This window comes from Aythya ferina, assembly GCF_964211825.1.
Source record: "Aythya ferina genome assembly, chromosome: 2".
Classification (NCBI taxonomy): domain Eukaryota; kingdom Metazoa; phylum Chordata; class Aves; order Anseriformes; family Anatidae; genus Aythya; species Aythya ferina.
Window position 1 is genome coordinate 46,342,163 of NC_140297.1, and position 18,760 is coordinate 46,360,922.

Consider the following 18,760-nt stretch of genomic DNA (forward strand, 5'->3'; position numbering starts at 1 on the left):
CCTCTGCACCTCCCTTCAAGTGTTTAGAAACTGCTGAGATCCCCCTGAGCCTCCTCGTCCCCATCTCCTGGTAGCGGAGCTGAGGGTTCACGTGGCTCACAAAGGCATCCGAGCAATTTTAACAGGGGAGCGGTGACAAACACACGCCGAGGGCGGTGCAGGGAGTGGGTGGCTACACCAGGCAGGCAGCAGTGTGTTTGTGCAAAGACCTCACGAAAGTCACAAGCACCGATAAAACTTCAAGCACCAAATGCCTGCACACAGCCCAGTGCAGGTGGCGTGCCCACAGAGGCAAACCACACCACTGTGAAACTCTCACACTACAAAAATGTGTCTTTTTAGAGAGGGACGAGCTGGCCCCGGAGGCCAACGTTGTGTGGATGAGGCAAGGAGGGCACCACACCGCATCCCCCGGAGCACTTGGCTGCCTCCAGCAGCGATAAAGCAGAGCCCTGGGCTGCCAGGGAAATAGTTTGCATTCCTGGGGCCAGAGCTGCAGGAATGCGCGCACCGGTTGAGCCGCCCTGGCTGCTGCACTGAAGTACAGGCCCATCCTGGCCCACCCCTGGCAGAAACCCTCGCAAAAACAAAGCTAACCCTATCAAAACCTGCCCCCTGCCTGCTTTGGGGCTCTGGGGGCTGTGATGGGGTTTGCGGGGCTGCGGTGCCTCCCAGTGAGTGCTCTGATACGGTCGCTCCTGCAGGCCTGGGCACGTGTGCTCAGACTTTTAACACTCCCCCAGGACTCAGATGTTAAGGAACACACACGCTCGCTGCCTTTCATAATCGCGACTCCCAAACGTGTCAGAAACCAAAGGATCCCCTCCTTTTTTTTTTTTAACAGTTCCCTCACAAAAGCTCTGCTGATCGATTGGGGCAGCTTGCCGGGCCCGACACTGCCCACTGCAGCGGGGTGCAGCCGGACACGTCCGCAACCTGCGTCACCCCAGGAGAGGCGCCTGCCTCCCGGCACTCGCTCCAAACGTGACCAAGGCTCACTCCCAGCCTCGTGCTCCGGCCCGGGCTGATAAGCTGATAAACTTCAGACTCGTGGGAGCGGGCCTGGGTGCCGTTAGCTCATCGTTTTTATGATTTCTGGGGAAGGCTGGCCCAGGGGTGAGGCGGGCGGTGGCCTCAGGCTGGGGATGTGCTACGCCAAGCTGTAAGAAGCAAAACAACACCTAGAAGGAGACCTTTGTCGCCTGTTGAGCTGTTAAGTGATGGATAGTATGGGAGTGCATAGGGGAAACAATCCTATCTGTCAAACGATCCGAACTACCCATCCTTTTTAAGCCTTGCTCTGCCACAGGGAGGCTGAGGAAAAGAGGATCCCAAGGCCGGGCTGAACACACTGCAATTTGCTTTTGGACGGCCTGGCTGCCCCGAGGCTGGGCCCCATTCTGCACGAGCCCCAGCAGGTCCGGAGGGTTTGGTCTGCAACCGGACATCTTCGTGAAAACCACAGCGTGTCCCCCTCCCTGTGCCACCCTCCGGATGTGTGTAGGAGGTTATTACATAAAAGCCTGCAGGGTGACAGAGAAATGTCTCTCTCCTTTCCTGGTGAAAAATACACCTGGACACTGGACTCGATAAACCTGCCCGGTTTTATGTTCCCTTCCCAGAAAAAACAGCATCCAAAACACGAACCGCTAATAGTTGCCACCAGGAACAGGTAATGGCAGCTCTGCGGAGTGGGGTTTGTGGGGATGCAGAGCATTAGGTGGGGCAGGGAACGGCCCCAAGTAGATGTTGTGCGCCAGGTGGGTTTTGGCTTGAGCTACCACTAACCAACTCTTTGACTCCATCAAAACCACGGAGCCTGGAGATTAAACCCAGTGGGGGCAGCCAAAGCCAAAGCCAAGTTTCAAAATCTCAGCAGCATCCTCGGAGAGGTGTGTGCGAGGCCAGCTTTGGCACGGGGATTGCCCCGGGAAGGAAACTGCTGAGTTTTGAGCGAGCGAGAGGCGCTGCGGGTGCTGCTCTGAGACCGCCGCAGCTGGCCTGGGACCGGGAACTTCCCTCGCCCTTTGCGGTACAGAAACCAAGAACAAAGAGCAGCAGCACGGGGTTTTGTTTCCCTTATTGGAGCCGGCCTGTGAAAACCCTCAGGCAAAACCCAGATGATGTCTGTGGGGCAGTGCGTGTGCTCTGAGGAAGGGGCCTGAAAGGCCGGGATGTGTGAGCTCAGGCTCCTCCATGGTGGCAAATCCACCTCGTCCCCTGGAGCGGGCAGGGAAAGGAGGCTTAAATAATCCAGTGACTGGCTCCCAGAGAGGATAACTTCACAGGTCTGAGCTGCTTCTCCCAAAAGGGCATCCTGGGTTTTCCTTTTCACTGCTTTGCTCAGAACAGGAATTTCTTTTGGTTGTGTCTGCGGTCAGGAGAAGAGGACAGAGGCAGCACTTGGGTGGGACACTACAAACACTGTGCCACGAGGCCCAGGAATTTCCAGGTACAAAGCTGTGAACGGACAACTTCCAGAGCTGAGGAGCAGAACCACAGCAGACAGCTTGGGCGTTCGACACCCCCTCCTTCCCACTGGCTTCAGCGCAATTCTGGAAACCGAGCTAGCTGAGATGCTCAGGCTCAGTTTCAGGTATTACTGCTTTCGTTTTAAACGGGGAGAGTCACACGCTGAAACAAGAAGCAACGAAGCTGGTACCGAACAACAGCCTCATTGAATTCGCGTGACCTAAGAGAACTACGAAGAGAAAATGCAGCACCAGGTAGATAAGGAGTGGAGCGTAAATCCCACCGCTTTGTCCTGGGGGGAATCTGCGATGGTCACAGGCAAAGAGCAATCGAGAAGGAAATCACACATCATCCCCATGCCTTCTTCCCTCCTCCTCACTGAAGGATGCAAAGTTCAGCAGGTGAGGGTAAGCTCCTATCCAGCACAGTGGAGACCCAGCCAATGCCTACCGTGTTCGTTTGTTTTTTTTTTTTCCTGCGGGCTGAGATGAGGCTCTTCAGTCCTCTAGGAAACAAACCCTTTGGTGGAACAGAAGTATTTGGGCATGGAGGTATCTATTTTGGAACAGAAGTACCTATTTTCAGCTTTCAAAAAACAAAACAAGGAAGAATCTGTGACTTCGCTCAGATCACGGCCTTTTCCGACTTTCTTTTGTGAGGGTCGCGCGCGCATTTTCTGCCGTTACCTTTTATCTGCCAGCTAACATCTGTGAGTTGATTCACAGTCGGACCTGCAGGAGCTCTCCACCTCTGGGGGAAGCAGCCTGCCTGCAGAACGGCCGCGCTGACACCGCTGACCTTCACCAGCTATGTAAAGCACGTTTCCTTCCTATGCCAGAGGATAAAATCAGCTGTGGGAAGAACAATGCATGCACAGGCAACATGGAAAACGCCGCTGAAGACCTTCAGATGCTGAGCCGTGAAGCTGCACTTGGCCTCGCTCCAGGCTCCGCATGCACGAGCACACACTTTGATTGCAAGCTCCCATGGACAGGAGCTGTAGCCAAGCCATTCAAAGGCAGCTCGGTGCCTGACGCGCGGTGGTTTCGGCGAACACTAGGCAGCAAAGTACCCTGGAAGTCTTGTGCTTGGATTTATCCTCTGTGAGATTTGGGCCAGGGGTATTCCCAAGCGAAGAGATGATTAACGTGAACTTTCTACCAGAATGGAGACGTAACACTACCCCGCCTTGCACACCCTTGTGCTGCAATTAGATGCCGGCCCAAATTTTTACAGTTCCTGGGAGCTTTACAGCCCGTGCTATTAAGGAATTAAGGGGTCTGCAACTGCTGTCATAGCACAAGGCCAAAATGTGCGTTCTTACTTGAATGAACTTAATATAAACACTGTCCCTGGGGGAAAAACCATCGCTGATTTAATCCATGTTAGTTCCTGTGGGCAGGGCTCACGTATTGCAGCGCACTTACTGCCTTCATGCTGTATTTACTCATGCAAAATAATGCCGATGACTCGCAGCAGAGCCACCCTCCAGGTGGAAAACGCAGCTGCCTGCAGGATGGGCAGCCCCAGGGCACACGGGCACTGTCTGTCCCTAACACAGCAGCGTGCCCTTTTCTGGAGAGGGAGAGAAAACAGACGATTATTCCCCCCCTTTTTTTATTTTTTTTTTTGTTTTTCTGCCTGTGGCAGGTGATCCTGGGCAGGACAGCAGGGCTGCTGGCGGGTGCTGGGCTGCTGAGACTTTGTCAGGGTGCAGAGCCCAAACCTCAGCCTCCACCTCCGGAAAACCCTGCGGGAACGCAGCAGTTTGGAGATGTTGTTCCTCCCCACCGCTGCCCCAGGGGCCTCTGCATTCCTCCGGGAGGCCTGCCCTCGCTGCCTCCTCCCGCTCTGCCTCCAAATTTAACTCCCATCAGCACAGGCAGGGAAGGACGATGCCACCCCAGTCCTGGTGCAGGGTCCCTCATCCCGAGCTGCTGCTGTGGGGTGAGCGTGGATGCAGGAGTGCCTCTCCTCTGTGCGCATGGGGTTAAACCCCAGGGCAGGAGCTATTTGGGGTTGCTGAGGAGGTGCCTGGCCAGGACAAGGAGAGCTGCAGTGGTTTGATATCTATCCTATCCCGGAGGAAAGCCAAAGCCAGATGCCAGGAGACTGGGCCAGCTGCTGCTGCAGCTGCTCTGGGGCAGAGCACGCTGCCTGCATTGCTCTTCCCTTTCTCCAGGTGCCACCAGCGGCGGTGGGTGTGATCCTGGGTCCCCTTTGCCATCAGTCCACCAAGCCAAATGCCTGCTTTGGGTGGCTTCAGAGTTACACCAAAGTAATGCTTTGGCGGTTTTCCTCTTCACTACCCCTGCCTGAAAGAACAGGGAACAATTTGCTTTTTCAGTTTTCTGCTGCAAAGAGCCTTCAGGCGGGACAAAAAACTCCTCTGGAGGATTTGCCAGCTCCATTTCCTTGCCTCTTTATCAGCGCAGTAATGCAAACAGCACGGTGACCTATTTAACCACCACGCGTGGCCTTTAGTAATCCTGGGCTGGAAGAGCTCTCGGCAAGTGGGACGCCGTCCCACAGTAATCATCCTGCTGGGCTTTGAGTGGACTCGGCAGACGCAGTCAGTGCATCCACCCGCTCTTCCGTGCGTGTCCTGGAAGGATCTCTCTGACTAACAGATGGTTTTGAATGCTCTTTCACATGGGAAAATTGCAAAGAACATATTTTTATTGCACCCTTGCTATTTCGTCCAGCCACGTGGATCTCCAGGGATGGAGACGTACTTAAGAAAAATATTCTTTTCTCAAAGCTTCTGCAATTTTTTTCACAACGCTTTCTTGGCGTAGCCCGCCTAGCAAGCACGCCTGTATTTCTGCTTCGCAGCAATTAGTGAGATTTGCTAATTATACTGCTGAGTACTTAAAAAACAATTGATTTTCCTCTGTAGCAGAAAACAGTTTCCTGTTGCACCGACTCTCTTAATCTTCATCAGAAACAAATCCAGGCTGCCAACGCCGGCGACGTGTCGTGCTGCTTTATTAAACCGCTCTCTTTTCGGCCCTGGCTGTTTGTCCTGTGTTTATTATTCCTGACCGGTGCGCCTTGGATCATCTGCAGCTGCTATGACTGCGTGTATTCAGCTCCACACATTGCTGGCACCACGCGGAGCTGTTGGAGAGCAACTCCCATTGCTCAGCAGTTTGCGCGTTTCTCCTGGCAGCAGAAGGTGGGTGTACTAGGGGAACCTTGGACCTTTTACGCCGGCTTTTGGCACATGCAAACAGCTCCTCACAGATAAGGAAGTTCGGGGCCTTAGGTCTGACTGCGGGCTCTTCCCTTGCGCCCAGCCCAGGGAGCGCAGCCACAGAGCCACTGTTAAGCTCCGGTGGGGCACAGGAGGCAAAAGTCTGAGCTTGGATCTGACTTACACCATCTGTGTGTGCAAAACTAAGACTTGGGCACTTGTACCCAAGAGAGAAAGCATAAAGGCACACATTTATTTTCATGGAAGTGTATAAATTCTGCTGAGAATTATATTGAAGAAGGTCCGGCTCTTAAAAGAACTTCTTTTAGAGTTCTCAGAAGACCCCAAATGTCCCAGGCTGTACCACAAGCACACGCAGAAAGAACGTGGATATTCAACTGATTATACTCCAGCTTCTTCTGTTTACATGTGCCTTTGCTGAGGGAGTAATTAGGCTCCCTAAAATGGAGTGCAAATTGGCATGGCGCAGGCAGACGAGCATACAAGGAAATGTCCTCCCTGTTCAGTATCGCAGGATGTTTTTGATGAGATTACTGCGATCAAAATCTCTCTCAGGCTTGGACAATGTTCATGCACCAACAGACACAAGTATTCACTTGACTTTGAGTTTCCAGGCTCTTGTTGCCCACATGGAGGCTTACAGATAGAAGAAAAGCCATCAGGACTTGCCACGTGCAGGCAAAAATGCTCTGGTTCGGAGACACCACCAACTTACAAAACTAGCTAAAACATTTTCCTTTAACTGCTCAAACTCTCTGTCTACACACAGAAGTGGAGCTGATGATGCTGGAAGTGGAAGATGATGCTGGTTTGCAGCTCGCCAGGGCTAAAACCAGACCTGAGCTTGCCCAGAACAAATTTGCCCTGCCCAGAGCTTACTTGAGTGAAGAAAGTGCCACAAGACAAAGGTTGTGTGCGACTCCGGGCCTCCGGGGACAGATGGGCTCGGTGAATTGCAGAATGCTTTGTGGTACCGGAAAGTCAGCTCATTCAGGAAAGGGGAAAAAAAATCCCACCTTTCCTCTGCATGTCAAGCAAGATCTCTTTTATCATCTGCAGTGCAGCTGAGAGCTCTGATCCTGTTCCCTCCTGCAGAGATAACGCTTCGGTTCAGCTCGCCATGACTGGAACATGCTAAAAAATGCCTCTCGTCTGCCGTGCCTGGCTGTCAGGCTGCTTCTTTGGGACCTAGACACTGCTTCTATTAAAAAAGGAATAAATAAAGAGTAACATGGCTGTAGTTCCAGCAAAATTTTTTAAAGTCAAAAGCTGACGTTACCTGGACTGATATAATTCACCATTTGGGTTCTGGTGACGTTCCTGCCTTCACATCCAATACTCCTCTTACAGTACAGTCCTTTGATACAAAATTAGCTCAGATCATAATAGGAAGGGACTCAAGGAAAAAATGGAGCAGAAAAAGCACCCATGCTGTATGCGCTGTTCCAAGTTGGTAAATATACATAAATGAAGCCAATCCCCGCTCTGTAAACTGTAATAAGTATTGCAAAACAGAAAAAACAACAACCTGTGATTTCTCCCTCTGTCCTCATTTATAGCAAAGTTTTCAGAAAAGCCCTATATACTGCAAATTTCCTGAGGAACAAACAACAAGCAGAGTGCTAATTAACATTCTTTCTAGTTCATGTCAATTGTAAAAAGTTTAGAGCAGAGGCACGGCTTTCTGTGAGGCTTTACGCGAAAAGAAGGGAGACAAAGACGAGAGACTGCATGACCTGCATTATCTGCAGGATTGCTCCCTCCAGAAGAAAAATCCAGGCTTTTACAAGGTCAGATTAAAAAAAAGCCATCATTAACCAGCCGCTAGGTCTGAGGATTTATTTAATCTGGTAAATCACAGAGAGAGATCACGGATTTCATTTTTTTTTTAACCAAATCTCGACTGGGGGATTGTGTTGAAGCGTATGGAAAAAAAAATGCTTGTTCAGCAACCCCCCTGCATGGCTTTTTGTTTGGCACACAGGTAGGACACGCAGCTAGAAGGCTATTTTAGCTAGCACCCTAAGCTGCTACGCTGTTCCTTAATAGAAATTGTTCCTTAATAGAAATTGTTCCTTAATAAAATGCCCTGTTGCTGTGCATGCCGTCACAGTCACTGGAGATGACTATGAAACACTCCTGCCTAATAAAACATCTTCCTACGCAGCAGTGTCTTCCAACATGCTGCGCTGCCCCCGTCGCCCCAGGATCCCATGGGATCCTTCTCATGAAGCCAACGGTGTTGGAAAAAATACTTGGTGGCCTTTCTGGCATTTGCTAATTTTTCTAAGGTCAATGTTTGTGGGCAAATTTTCCAAAATTTTGGAAATTCAGTTATATGAATGATTTGGGTAGGTTGGTAGAAAGTGTGCCAATAATTCTATTTTTAAGTTTACATTACTTAAAAATAAAAATCTGGTATAGACTGGGTCTATATGACTTGTCTTCTATCACAGTGAGTAACAGGATGCAGAACACATACCTTCTGTGTTATGGATCTGTTTCTTATTTTCCTTGGAGTAACCTTCCCTGGGTCTATCCTGCTGCCTTTAGCAAGTCTCTCACATCTTCTCTGGTTCATCACTTCGTGGAATAAGAACAGTGGCACCCTACCCATGCTATTGCATGGGACTGACCCTGTGCAGTTTGATTCATCAACCACCAGCACCTCTCCTTCTCACTTCTCAGATGTCCAGATTTAAAGCTCTGGATTTAAAGAGCCAGATTTAACCCCCCCTCCACGCTATTTGACACTGAAGTCTTCAAGGGCAGACATCTGTGACAATGTTTTATACCACCTTCAGCGTGCAGATACATCTGTACCATAACACAAGTAACAACTGTTAAATAAATGACAGACATCTGTGCTATTTTAAAAAGACCTGGTAACAGCCTACAGCCTGTAAGTCAGTATCAGTCCAATCTAGGCACAGAACAAACCTGTAAGTCACACTTATTGTAAAACACATGGCAATCATGTTTCAGATCAGGTCAACATAATGAAAAATTTCAGCAGCTGTCAGGACAACTGCAAAACTCCACAGCTGGCACCTCTGCCATCTTTCAAACATACACTTACTGGGGGATTAGGCTCTGTCAGACTTTCCACATCATCTCTCGCATTCCCTTTTTCAAAACCTCTTTGTGTCCTCTAGACCACACTGAATTTCAACGTCCTGTAAACATGCTGGCGTGACTTCTGACCACACACTTTTTGTGCAATCGCTGTTCGTTACCTTTCCTTTTTTAGTGCCTAGACGTCCATCCCTTATTTTTCCTTTTGCCTGCATCAGCGACATCTACAATTCACTTCTTCCTCCTGCAAGAGCAAATACACGCCAGTGCTAACAGCAGTAAACATTGTGGTCTGCTGCTCAGCCCTGCAGTGACTGCAGCTTTTGTTTAACGGCACCAGAGGGCTGTTGGGCTTACAACATCTTTCTTCACCCTTGTAAACGTTAAAAGTTGTTATTTACACCAAACATGTCACCTTTCCCCCAAAGAAAAACTCTGTTTGAATGGTTCCATCGGGTGTGTTAAACTTTTATATGAAAAAAAGCAGGAGCGTGCTGTGCTACAGATTTTACTTTAAAGGATCCCTTTCACAGTCTTTTAGGGGCTTCTGAACAGGAGTTTTATGAATTTATAACAACATATATGTCAGGCAGACACTGGAATTCAAATTATTTTAACTCCAACTAAAGGCCTGTGTCTAAATGTCTGAATGCATTCCTTTGTGGCTAAGATTTTGGGAGTCTTAAAACAGCAAAGACTGTATCTTCATTATAAATATTCTATTTCTTAGTCATTCTTGTGTCAAAGGACAGCTGAACAGAAAATCTGCACTAGCGTGGTCCAGAAGGAAGTAGAAATCAGAAGAGTTTTGTTGCAGATTTAGGAAAGTGTAGAGCCGAATCTGCTCACTGAGCCCAGAATCTCTATTATGTAATCTTTGCTACCAAAAATGATAAAAATAAAATGATTTTTAGTATTCCTCAGCTTGTACTGACACTGCAAAGGATCCGTCCTGATCCTAGCTGCTTAGGATCTATTGGACTTATTTACCGTGATTTTTGTTGGTTCTTTTCAATCTCATACACCGTCTGGATAGCTGCTGGGTTGGAGGGTTAACAGACCTCTGTATTTGCCTAGCTTCTTGTTATCATCAACTTCTTAGCTGTCACAAGGGCTCATAAGTGGCTAGTTTTAATAGTTGTTACAGAAAAGGCATTCCTAAACAATGAACCTTGTAACTGTCTCTTTGGAAAACCTTTTTCAAGCACTTGCTAAATACAATAAGCATTTCCATGTAGATATAACAGCAATGCAGTGTACAAATAAAATGGCTGGAATGAGGCATGAGAGCAGCTTTGTCTTTTATGAAAGTCTGATTCTATCTGAGTCTTGATTTTTACAAACAACTGCTATTTCTACTTAAAGAAACCTCAGCAAAAAAGAAAGGAAGAAAGAATGTTGATTGAAGTTTTATGATCTAGGCACTATAAAAAAAACAAGGAGTGGAAGCAGAAAGCATGCTGTCTGCCTTCACTGCTGTGTTACTGAGAGCTGACTCGTCCCTTTCTTGACTCCCTCAGAAAGTCTCTGAGATGGCTCATGAATGGGAAGTAACTTCCATCTGGTCTGTGCAGAAACAACTGTCAGCACTTGCTGGAATTTGACTCTCTCATGTACGAACCAACAAAAATATTCCAGCAAATAAGGAGGATCCTGGCTAAGGCACGGCTCAGTTAAATCATCTGCCTGTTTCCTTGGCTTGCCTCTGAGATATATGTGAAATGGATCAAACTACCCCAGTCTGGCTACCTGCTATGCCCAAGGCAATTAGCCAGCACTAATTAACACCAAGTTTTAAGAAAATATTACTACAGAAAGTGTTGATTAATGGTAGGGTACCCAAACATAAGATATAGGGAGCAAAGGCTGACAGACTGTAGAGCACCTAACATTTGGTGTAGCACATACTCACGGCAGTTGGTTAGTTCTGGAATCCTATTTATTCCTCTGCGTTTACCCAAGCCAAATTTCCAGTAGGATAGATTCCTGAGGCTGACCCAAAACCCGTGTGCTTTACAACATTTATGTTCTGCTACAATCATTTAGTTCTTTTGTACTTCCTGCTCATTCTCCCAGAGAATACAGACAACCAGCATCTTACCATGACTTGATAAGAAACTTTTAATTCTGTGCATTTCTCCATGTAGAAATGAAGATTTGGCAGCACCCTAGTTTTGTTCACATTTCTCTTCTGCCATTACATGAGATTTAAATAACCATAATTGGTATTTTTGAATTGGTTTCATCCTGAAAGATTCCTGTTCCCCTTTACAGCCCACCAAAGTCTTATTCTTGCACTAGGAAGTTGATAAGGGCAGTTCTTGGAGACAGAAAGGCCTTTTTAATGGTTCTTCCCTGGAGGTGCTTGATTCCAAGTTCACTTTGAAGAACTAGTTCGTGGACTTCTTCAAAATTGCGGGCTGCTTGGTGAGGCACAAAAACTTTGCCGCAAGCTTTGTTATTGATCTGAAAAACAGAGACATGAAACAAGGAAAGACTGATTTATACAACTTCATTTCCTGAATCCAATCCATTTCATTACATGTGGGGAAAAAGTGGATCAAGCTGTCTTTTTCCAACATGAAACTTTCTAAGTAGAGGATAAAATTCTCCATAACTCCCTGCCCGTTCCCATATTAAGAGAATAAACATGTGACTTGGGATACTCAAGCGATATTTAAGAAGTAGCCACAGGAAGTTTTAGCCTTCAAGAGAGCAAGCACCACATGACTATGCAATACAGGGATCTTTTAAGCTTGAAAACAAAACAGTTGCACAGGCTGAAGAGAAAGACAGCGGACAGATGGTTAGGTGTACAACTTTGGGTAGTACATACTTCCAGACTGCAACTGGGAATTTACAGCTAAATGATTCCTTAGATTCAAATACAAGATATAGTAAAATATGTGTGGCTTAAAAGATATATCTAAAGGATTCAACACTAGCTCATTTTTTAAAAATGGGCTCTGGCTTATTATATGCTGCGCTCTCACTGAAAGCGTGACTCATTAAGCCAACAGCAACCACAAAGATGACAACTCCTCTTAAGGTAACGTCTTCCTGTGTTAGGCTGTTTTTCAGAGCAGTTTCCATGCTGATTTTGCATCAGCAGGGCAGAATCATGTAAGTAAAACTGAGTAAGTCCTTCCGTGGGAATCATTTTCATTTATAAAGTTATCCTATAAATATATTCTGTCATTAAATGAGACTAAACAATGTACAGACACTACAGAGTCCTACTGAGTACCCTTCTGGAATCAAAATAAAAGTCATTATTACTAAAGCTTTTAGATTTATATGAAGTACATTCTATGGATTAATGAAAATAACACTAATCCCACATTTTAGCAAATTAAACAATTTGAACTTTTTAATCCTGTTTGATCAAATTACTTGCTTGCATAAGAATCTGCTGCAGGTGCTGCAAAGCTTTGCCCTCTAGACACCAGTGTAACTATTTTTCAATCACCTAAAAAGTAACACAGCGCTTCGTGCAGCCTGGACATAAAAACGCACACAGCTTGGCTCGCCCGCAGATTTTATCCAGGGTTCGTGTATGCAACATATCACAAATGAGAGAGACCTACTTCAGTTACTTGGTTTGGATTTTATTTACAATAAAATATTCTAAGCAATTCTCAGAGAGAGGAAGATGGGACAGACGAGATGAAGTCTCAGATGGAGCTGGGATGAGTCACTTCTGTTTTTTTGACTAGACCTGACATGAATTTGCAGTGATAATGTAGGTAGGCTTTTAACTATTCTTACATGCATCCATAACTTGGCAGCATAAAAGGCTGTCTGTGTGTTAAACTTTGCCTTTAGTACCTTATGCAAAGTAAATGCTTTGAAAATCACAGAACATTTCATTTTTAAAACTTTTGTGAAAAATATATACAAGTAGTTCTTTCTGACAGGGCACTTCAAAGAAGAAACATATTCCACAGGAAAAAGAAAATGGTAAAAATCCAACCTGATACAGCTTCGGTCAGAATATAAAGCAAGCTGGTGAGCTTGCTGCTAGGACACACAGCCTGTAGTTGGAAACTATGCCTGCTTAGTTAAAATGTCACTCACTGTCCTCCATAATGCAAATTAATATGTCCCAGTGGACAGATGTTGGCAGGGGGAAAATTGCCACAGCTCGGCTGTTTGGTGCTATTCTCAACAGAAAACACAACCGGACTAAATCAACATCGCAAATAAATGACTCCTGGCAGTTGTGTTTTCCTAGAAAGGTTGGGGAGCCTAGGCGACCTGCCACTGTGTACCTTCCCACAGTATCTGCCCTCCGCTTCCCACACACTGTACTGGGAGGAAAGTCTGCAAACTGTATCAAAAGGCAGGCTGGTTATGATTTCAGCACACATTTGGCAGAATGGTTTTCTGTCTAATGTAGGTATCACGGTGCAGAGTCAAACACATGAACACCATTCCTAAAAAAATGAAATAAAATTGTCTGCAGGTTTGATCACATGCTGTATGTAACAAGCACCCCATTCACACGCTCTTTGAGTTGAGGCATTAGATTCTCAGCAGGACGTATGTCTTCTGCTGTGCTTCCTGCTCTCTCTGTATCTCCCTAGACCAGCACATCCCTCATCAACTCTGGGTGAAAGTGCCAGCACAACAAACTTGGGTGGGAGCAGCTTTGTTTCTCTGAAAAACTCCCATGGCAAACTACTAGAGGAGGCACAACTGAAGCTCGGGTCCTTTCTTCCCCTGAGAAAGGAAGCTGTTGACTTCTCTTCTGCCTTTTTTTTTTTCTTTTTTCTTTTTTTTTTTTTTTTAGTTTGACATTTTAGACTGTTTTGGATCTAGAGGGATCAGAGAACTAGAGAAATTATGCAGGATGAAATGAAATCACAGGAGACTGAGAAGTAAGCACCTGAAGGCTTTGGAAAGTAATTCTTAGTTGGACTTTTTTTTTTTTTTTCTTTTACAGCTCCCTTGATTCATAATTCTTTTGAGAAGTAAAAAACAGAAAACAAGTATTCGTGCGGTTTTAGGCCTTCCTCATACTCAGAAGCAGCAAAAATGATGCAAACTTAGTCTACATTTTTAAAAACACGGTTGTAAGACTGCAGTTAACAGCTCTGCACCACCCACACGACGTGAGGAATGTTAGTCAGAAGTGTGTTCACACGATGAAATGCACACAACATTCAGGTCAGACTTTTCACAGCATTAACAATATATGTCAAGGCGTGATATAAGAGCAGGCAAATTAAAAACGTTCGGCTTTGAAATAACATTTGGAACAACAGGTACATACGCATCTCCAGTTAGTTTAAATGTCATGCTCATACAGGCTGTACTGTATCGGCCAAGGATGCAGCGAGTCGGTTTTACTGCTTTGGGTTAAATATGGAAAGACATAACTCCAGCACAGACAGGAAATAATGAAGTATCTTGTGTCAAGAGAAATAAAACCATAATGTCTCAGAAGGCAAATTGCTGGCAGCCTGAGGCAGTTTGATGGCTTGAGAAGAATAGGGCTGTGGCCCAAAGACTCAGTTTGACTGTGCAGCCTTGTGAAGAGACACTGTCTCTTTGCGACTAGCCAGTTCCTCCTTATTTTGAGTGTTTCTTGTTTTAATGAAGGCAATTTATTTTTACAGCCATACAAAAACACGCAGTGTCCAAAAGACTTTAAAATATTCACAATCATAATGGCTTCTCACTGCTTCTCCCTATCTCCCTTTTGCCTTACTCCTAAGGTAGAAAGTCAGGCACGCCCACAGCCACAATTTATAAGAAGCATTCTGTCTCTAAGAGGAATTTGTGTCTCTGTTCTTCCATTCATTTCTTTTCTCTGGCCTAGGGAAAGTGTTTACATACATCATATTCTTCCATGAATACACAACTGAGCACACGGTGGTTGCTCGTTCTCTTATTAGAGGACTTCTACACAAAGCGATAGCTTTGACAAAGTCAATGAGGAAAAGAAACAAAAAGAATTTTCATAATGGTTGTTTAAAGCACAATTAATTGATATTTTTCTGTTTTCAAGAAGGGATTTTTAACATCAACAGAAAAATATCAGTAAAATGTTTAGGCCTTCTTATGGCCAGTTGTATAAGTGTTGAAAACATTCAGGTCAGAGTTTTCCTTGTATTACCGAAGTTTTTATTTTAAAGATATATTTTAATGACTAGTTTGCCTGAAATGCAATTACAAAGAAGTTTCTATAATTACAGAATTTTACAAAAACATAGCTTCCTCATAAATTGAATACTTGAAAGTTGTTTCTTAGCTGTACTTGAAGGTGAAGGTTTATTTTAAGCTTGAGCAAAGTAATCATACCTAAGAGAAGATTTTGTGGACATGTGACCCTCTTATTGGTATTAAAAATATGTATCACTTAAAAAAGAAAGAAAAAAAAAAAAGGCAAGAAAACCACAGTGAATATTAGCATGAAGTCTGTTGCTAACCCCAGCTGGCACGTGAGTCCTTCTCTCTGGTTTGGGCAAAGATGCCAGCAAACTGAAAATTTCCTCCAAAAGACATACAAGGTGGTCTCTGCTAAGCATATACACTGAACTTCAGAAAAACTAGTGCTCTTGGGAGTTTTCCATTCTGTTCAAGTGGGCTGACAGCGCTCTGGCAAGACATGAAATTGTTTGCAAAGATACTTTTATTAAGGAAATCTAGAGCAACACAACTTCCCCTAAATCTAACCAATCTCTTCCCTTCTCAAAAAAAAAAAAACAAAACCAACAGCTGGACAAAAATAACTGAACTGCCCTACTCCTTTTACCCAAAGAAGCTAGCAGAGTAAAACAGATAAAATAGAGATAAAGTGCATTGTTTCTGTTTCTCTTACATGTGTACAGCATGCAATCTTACATGACTGAATGACATTTCTTCTGGAGGCATCTCATTCAAAGTACAGGATGTCCAGAAACACACACACAACCAGGTTTAATTTAAGTTAAAGCACTTAAGTTCAGCATGGCTGCATGGTTTATTAAAGGATTATCTGATGAGCAGTGGAAAAAAGAGGAGCGCTGCAGGTCTATACTACACAACTACATACTTGCAGATAATCATACTGCCTGAGTACGGAGGACTTGAAATCAAGCTGACCAGGAATCAGCTGATGGAAGAGATGAGATGCTACTCACGGATCCCACCCTCCTGGCTCCAGGTCCCACAGTCCCTCAATGGCCTACATTGGCACTCACAGCTACTGTGCTCCATAAAGCTTTATGATGCCTGGGAGCATGCTGAATATAGATATTTAGAGATGTAGGAAAAAAGATGGTAAACCACATTGTGCATGTGCACATGCACATTTTGGAAAATTACAGGTTAGCTAAATGTAGTTATATGTCAGCTCTTCTACTGAACTGCCAGCTCTTTCCATAAACCACTGAGGTTTTAGAGCTCAAAGAGAATCTGGAATGTAATTCTAGCACTAGCGAAACTACCTGTTTTTCCTCAGCCTCATTCCTGGAAAAATGCTTTGCTGAAATTTGCCAGAAGTTCAGCCTGAGGCAGACAGGAAGCATAGTTTGGCAAAAATCAAAGCAACTAAAACCAGCTTATAATAGGTTGTATTAGGCAACCACAGGACTACAGGTAGCACGAGAAGTTTCACCTAATTATCCTTTTTAGCACAGGGTCAACATCATAAATGGACTCACAGGCAAAAATTTGGAGGGCCCTGTATTCTGGTCATGGTTTTGGCTGTACAGGCTCTGACCGCAGTTGTTCATCAGTCAGATCTCCACAGGTACTAATATCCAGTCACTCAAAAAGATTTATATTTAGACTGTCTCCCTTCCAGACATACTACACTTTTTTTCATTTAGGAAACCATTTTAGCACAACTGTAATTGCAGTTTCCATTCTATCTGACCTTTCACTAAGCCACGTAAGAAAGGAACTGACTTCCAAAAGAGCAGGGATTTTGTCGTACTCTGAGCTCGTAGTAACATATTAAATGACCACAACTGAAAATAAATGAAATATTCTTACCAGAACAGACATCTCCACAACATCTGCTGGTTTTAGGTATTCCGGGTCTACTTTGGGCCAGGACTGATGCAGCACGTCAGTCCCCCAGTTATGGTGCGTACAAAGTTTATTGTGCATATGTGCCAAACCTGGAAAATGAAACCAATTCAGCCATATTATCACCAGAGCATTCAATCTTTAGAATTTGTTTGATAAACAGGATGAGAATAAAGTTTGCTTTGAAAGCAAGTCCCTTAAGGATGAAATACCATTGTTTAGATGAACATACAGCACATTATAAACAGAAAGATACACATCTCTAAAAACATGTGCTTATACCATGTGTAGGGACTCTAACATGAACATTGGTGTCCATTTTAGATTAGGATTAGCAATCCAAAATTTAGCACTGAAGACCACGGTTTGTTTTAAACTGCAACCCAAGCTGATCTCTACTTTTAGAAGTCAATCATAATAAAAAATAATTCTTTTCAATAACCATGCCAGTTTGCTTAAAATTTTACTAACAATCCAAATGATACACAATTGTGCTTATTATTTTGTCATCTAACATGATGGCTAGTTTCCTGCAATGTGCTGGGGAGTTTCTAAATCTGTTGCAAGTCAAGCTACTCGCAAGATTTTCGCTGTGTTTTGTGAATTATCTATTCACTTGCAAATTAAAGGTGCTATGTAAGTATACCCTGCACAGCTTGCTTTCTTTCTTATGACATGTACATTCTGAAATAGTTTATCCTTTGCTTTTATTTTAAAATACTGTTAAAATGGCTATAAATGATCTCCTTTTAGTAGACTTTGCTCTCTCCAAGGCAATTATTTCCTGTTTTACTTAAGTATTAGTAGAATTGGATGTAATTCATTCTGAAGCCACATTCTTTAGCTGAATTAAAGCTCCTGAGTAGAATTTATGTTTCTGTTTACTCCAACTGCAGAGCAAAAAAAAGAAAGAAGATTTCACTTAACAAGAGGTTGTCAAATATGATCAATATTTACGAGGGTAGCTGTAGTGATTGCTTCTCTCAAAGCCAGTGGATTTTTAAATTAAAAACATGAGTAAGAAGACAGACAAAACATTTTTTTTTTTTTTTTATAAGCATACACTTTCAGAACTAGAAAATGTACCAACCAAAGAGTATTTGAAAACGCATCTGTGGTTTAGGGAAACTCAACCAAGAGCATAAAGAAAACACAGCACAGTGGCAGACATTACCAGCAAAAACAATGCACCCATAAGACATACATGAATTTATCTAGCTGGATTGCTTAGACTGATACAGTGAACAACAGCAAACAGAGATATAAGGAGAAGGCAACTTCTCCAGAATGAAATCTACCAGATAATTGTCAGTGCTTTTTCAGACAAGGCACTTCTGCAAAATGACACACGATCTTGCTATTTTTTGAATCATGCAGAAAGGGGCAGAGCAGTGGACTGGGGTGAGCTATTTCTACTGGCAAGCAAGATGTGCACATTTCCTAGGAATAACAACTGAGCTACAATCTTTTTAGGTAAATAATTGATAAAACACTTCAATCTGGAATTTGTGTATTTTTTTTTCCTCTTGCAACAGTTACTCAAACCGAAAAAGCAAAAGATAAGAAATCAAGCAGAAAAAAAACTCTTCATATTGGTGATTCATTATCACGTTGGCTTTAAAGACGACAGCTGCTAAATTCTTCCCCTTTTGGCTTTTGAACACACAGATGAGCTCATTTCTTTCCAACTGATCACATGCCTTGTGGCAGAAGCATGCATAGTGGCCACTCCTTATTTTCCTGTTCAAGTGGATTCTTCTAACTATTTAAAAAACACTTTCTGGTATAAGTCAAGAGCTTCTATCTACACAGGCAAAGCCAGGGGCAGTTTTAATCCCTGTGGAGGCTGTCAGTCCTGGTAAACTTACTAATAAAAAATAATTAATATGTATTCTGAAGCACATAAAGCACGATTAAGCACTATGTCAATCTTTTGGTTCATTTTCTTGCTACAAAATGAGCTATGAGCTCATCCAT

The 18,760-nt window shown here is 44.1% G+C and overlaps 1 protein-coding gene across 2 annotated transcripts in view; it reads right to left on the bottom strand.

Annotated features, from left to right (window-relative positions):
- Nucleotides 1-10,685: 10,685 nt before the first annotated feature.
- The window catches only part of LARS2 (leucyl-tRNA synthetase 2, mitochondrial), a 92,584-nt gene continuing 84,509 nt past the window's right edge, over nucleotides 10,686-18,760 (bottom strand). For both annotated transcript variants that reach the window (XM_084509460.1, XM_084509461.1), the window contains exons 20-21: nucleotides 16,748-16,875; nucleotides 10,686-11,230 (exon numbers count right to left, since the gene is read on the bottom strand). In XM_084509460.1, the coding sequence (XP_084365586.1) occupies nucleotides 11,051-11,230; nucleotides 16,748-16,875 (308 nt within the window). In that variant the 3' untranslated portion in view covers nucleotides 10,686-11,050. The remainder of the gene's footprint in view (nucleotides 11,231-16,747; nucleotides 16,876-18,760) is intronic.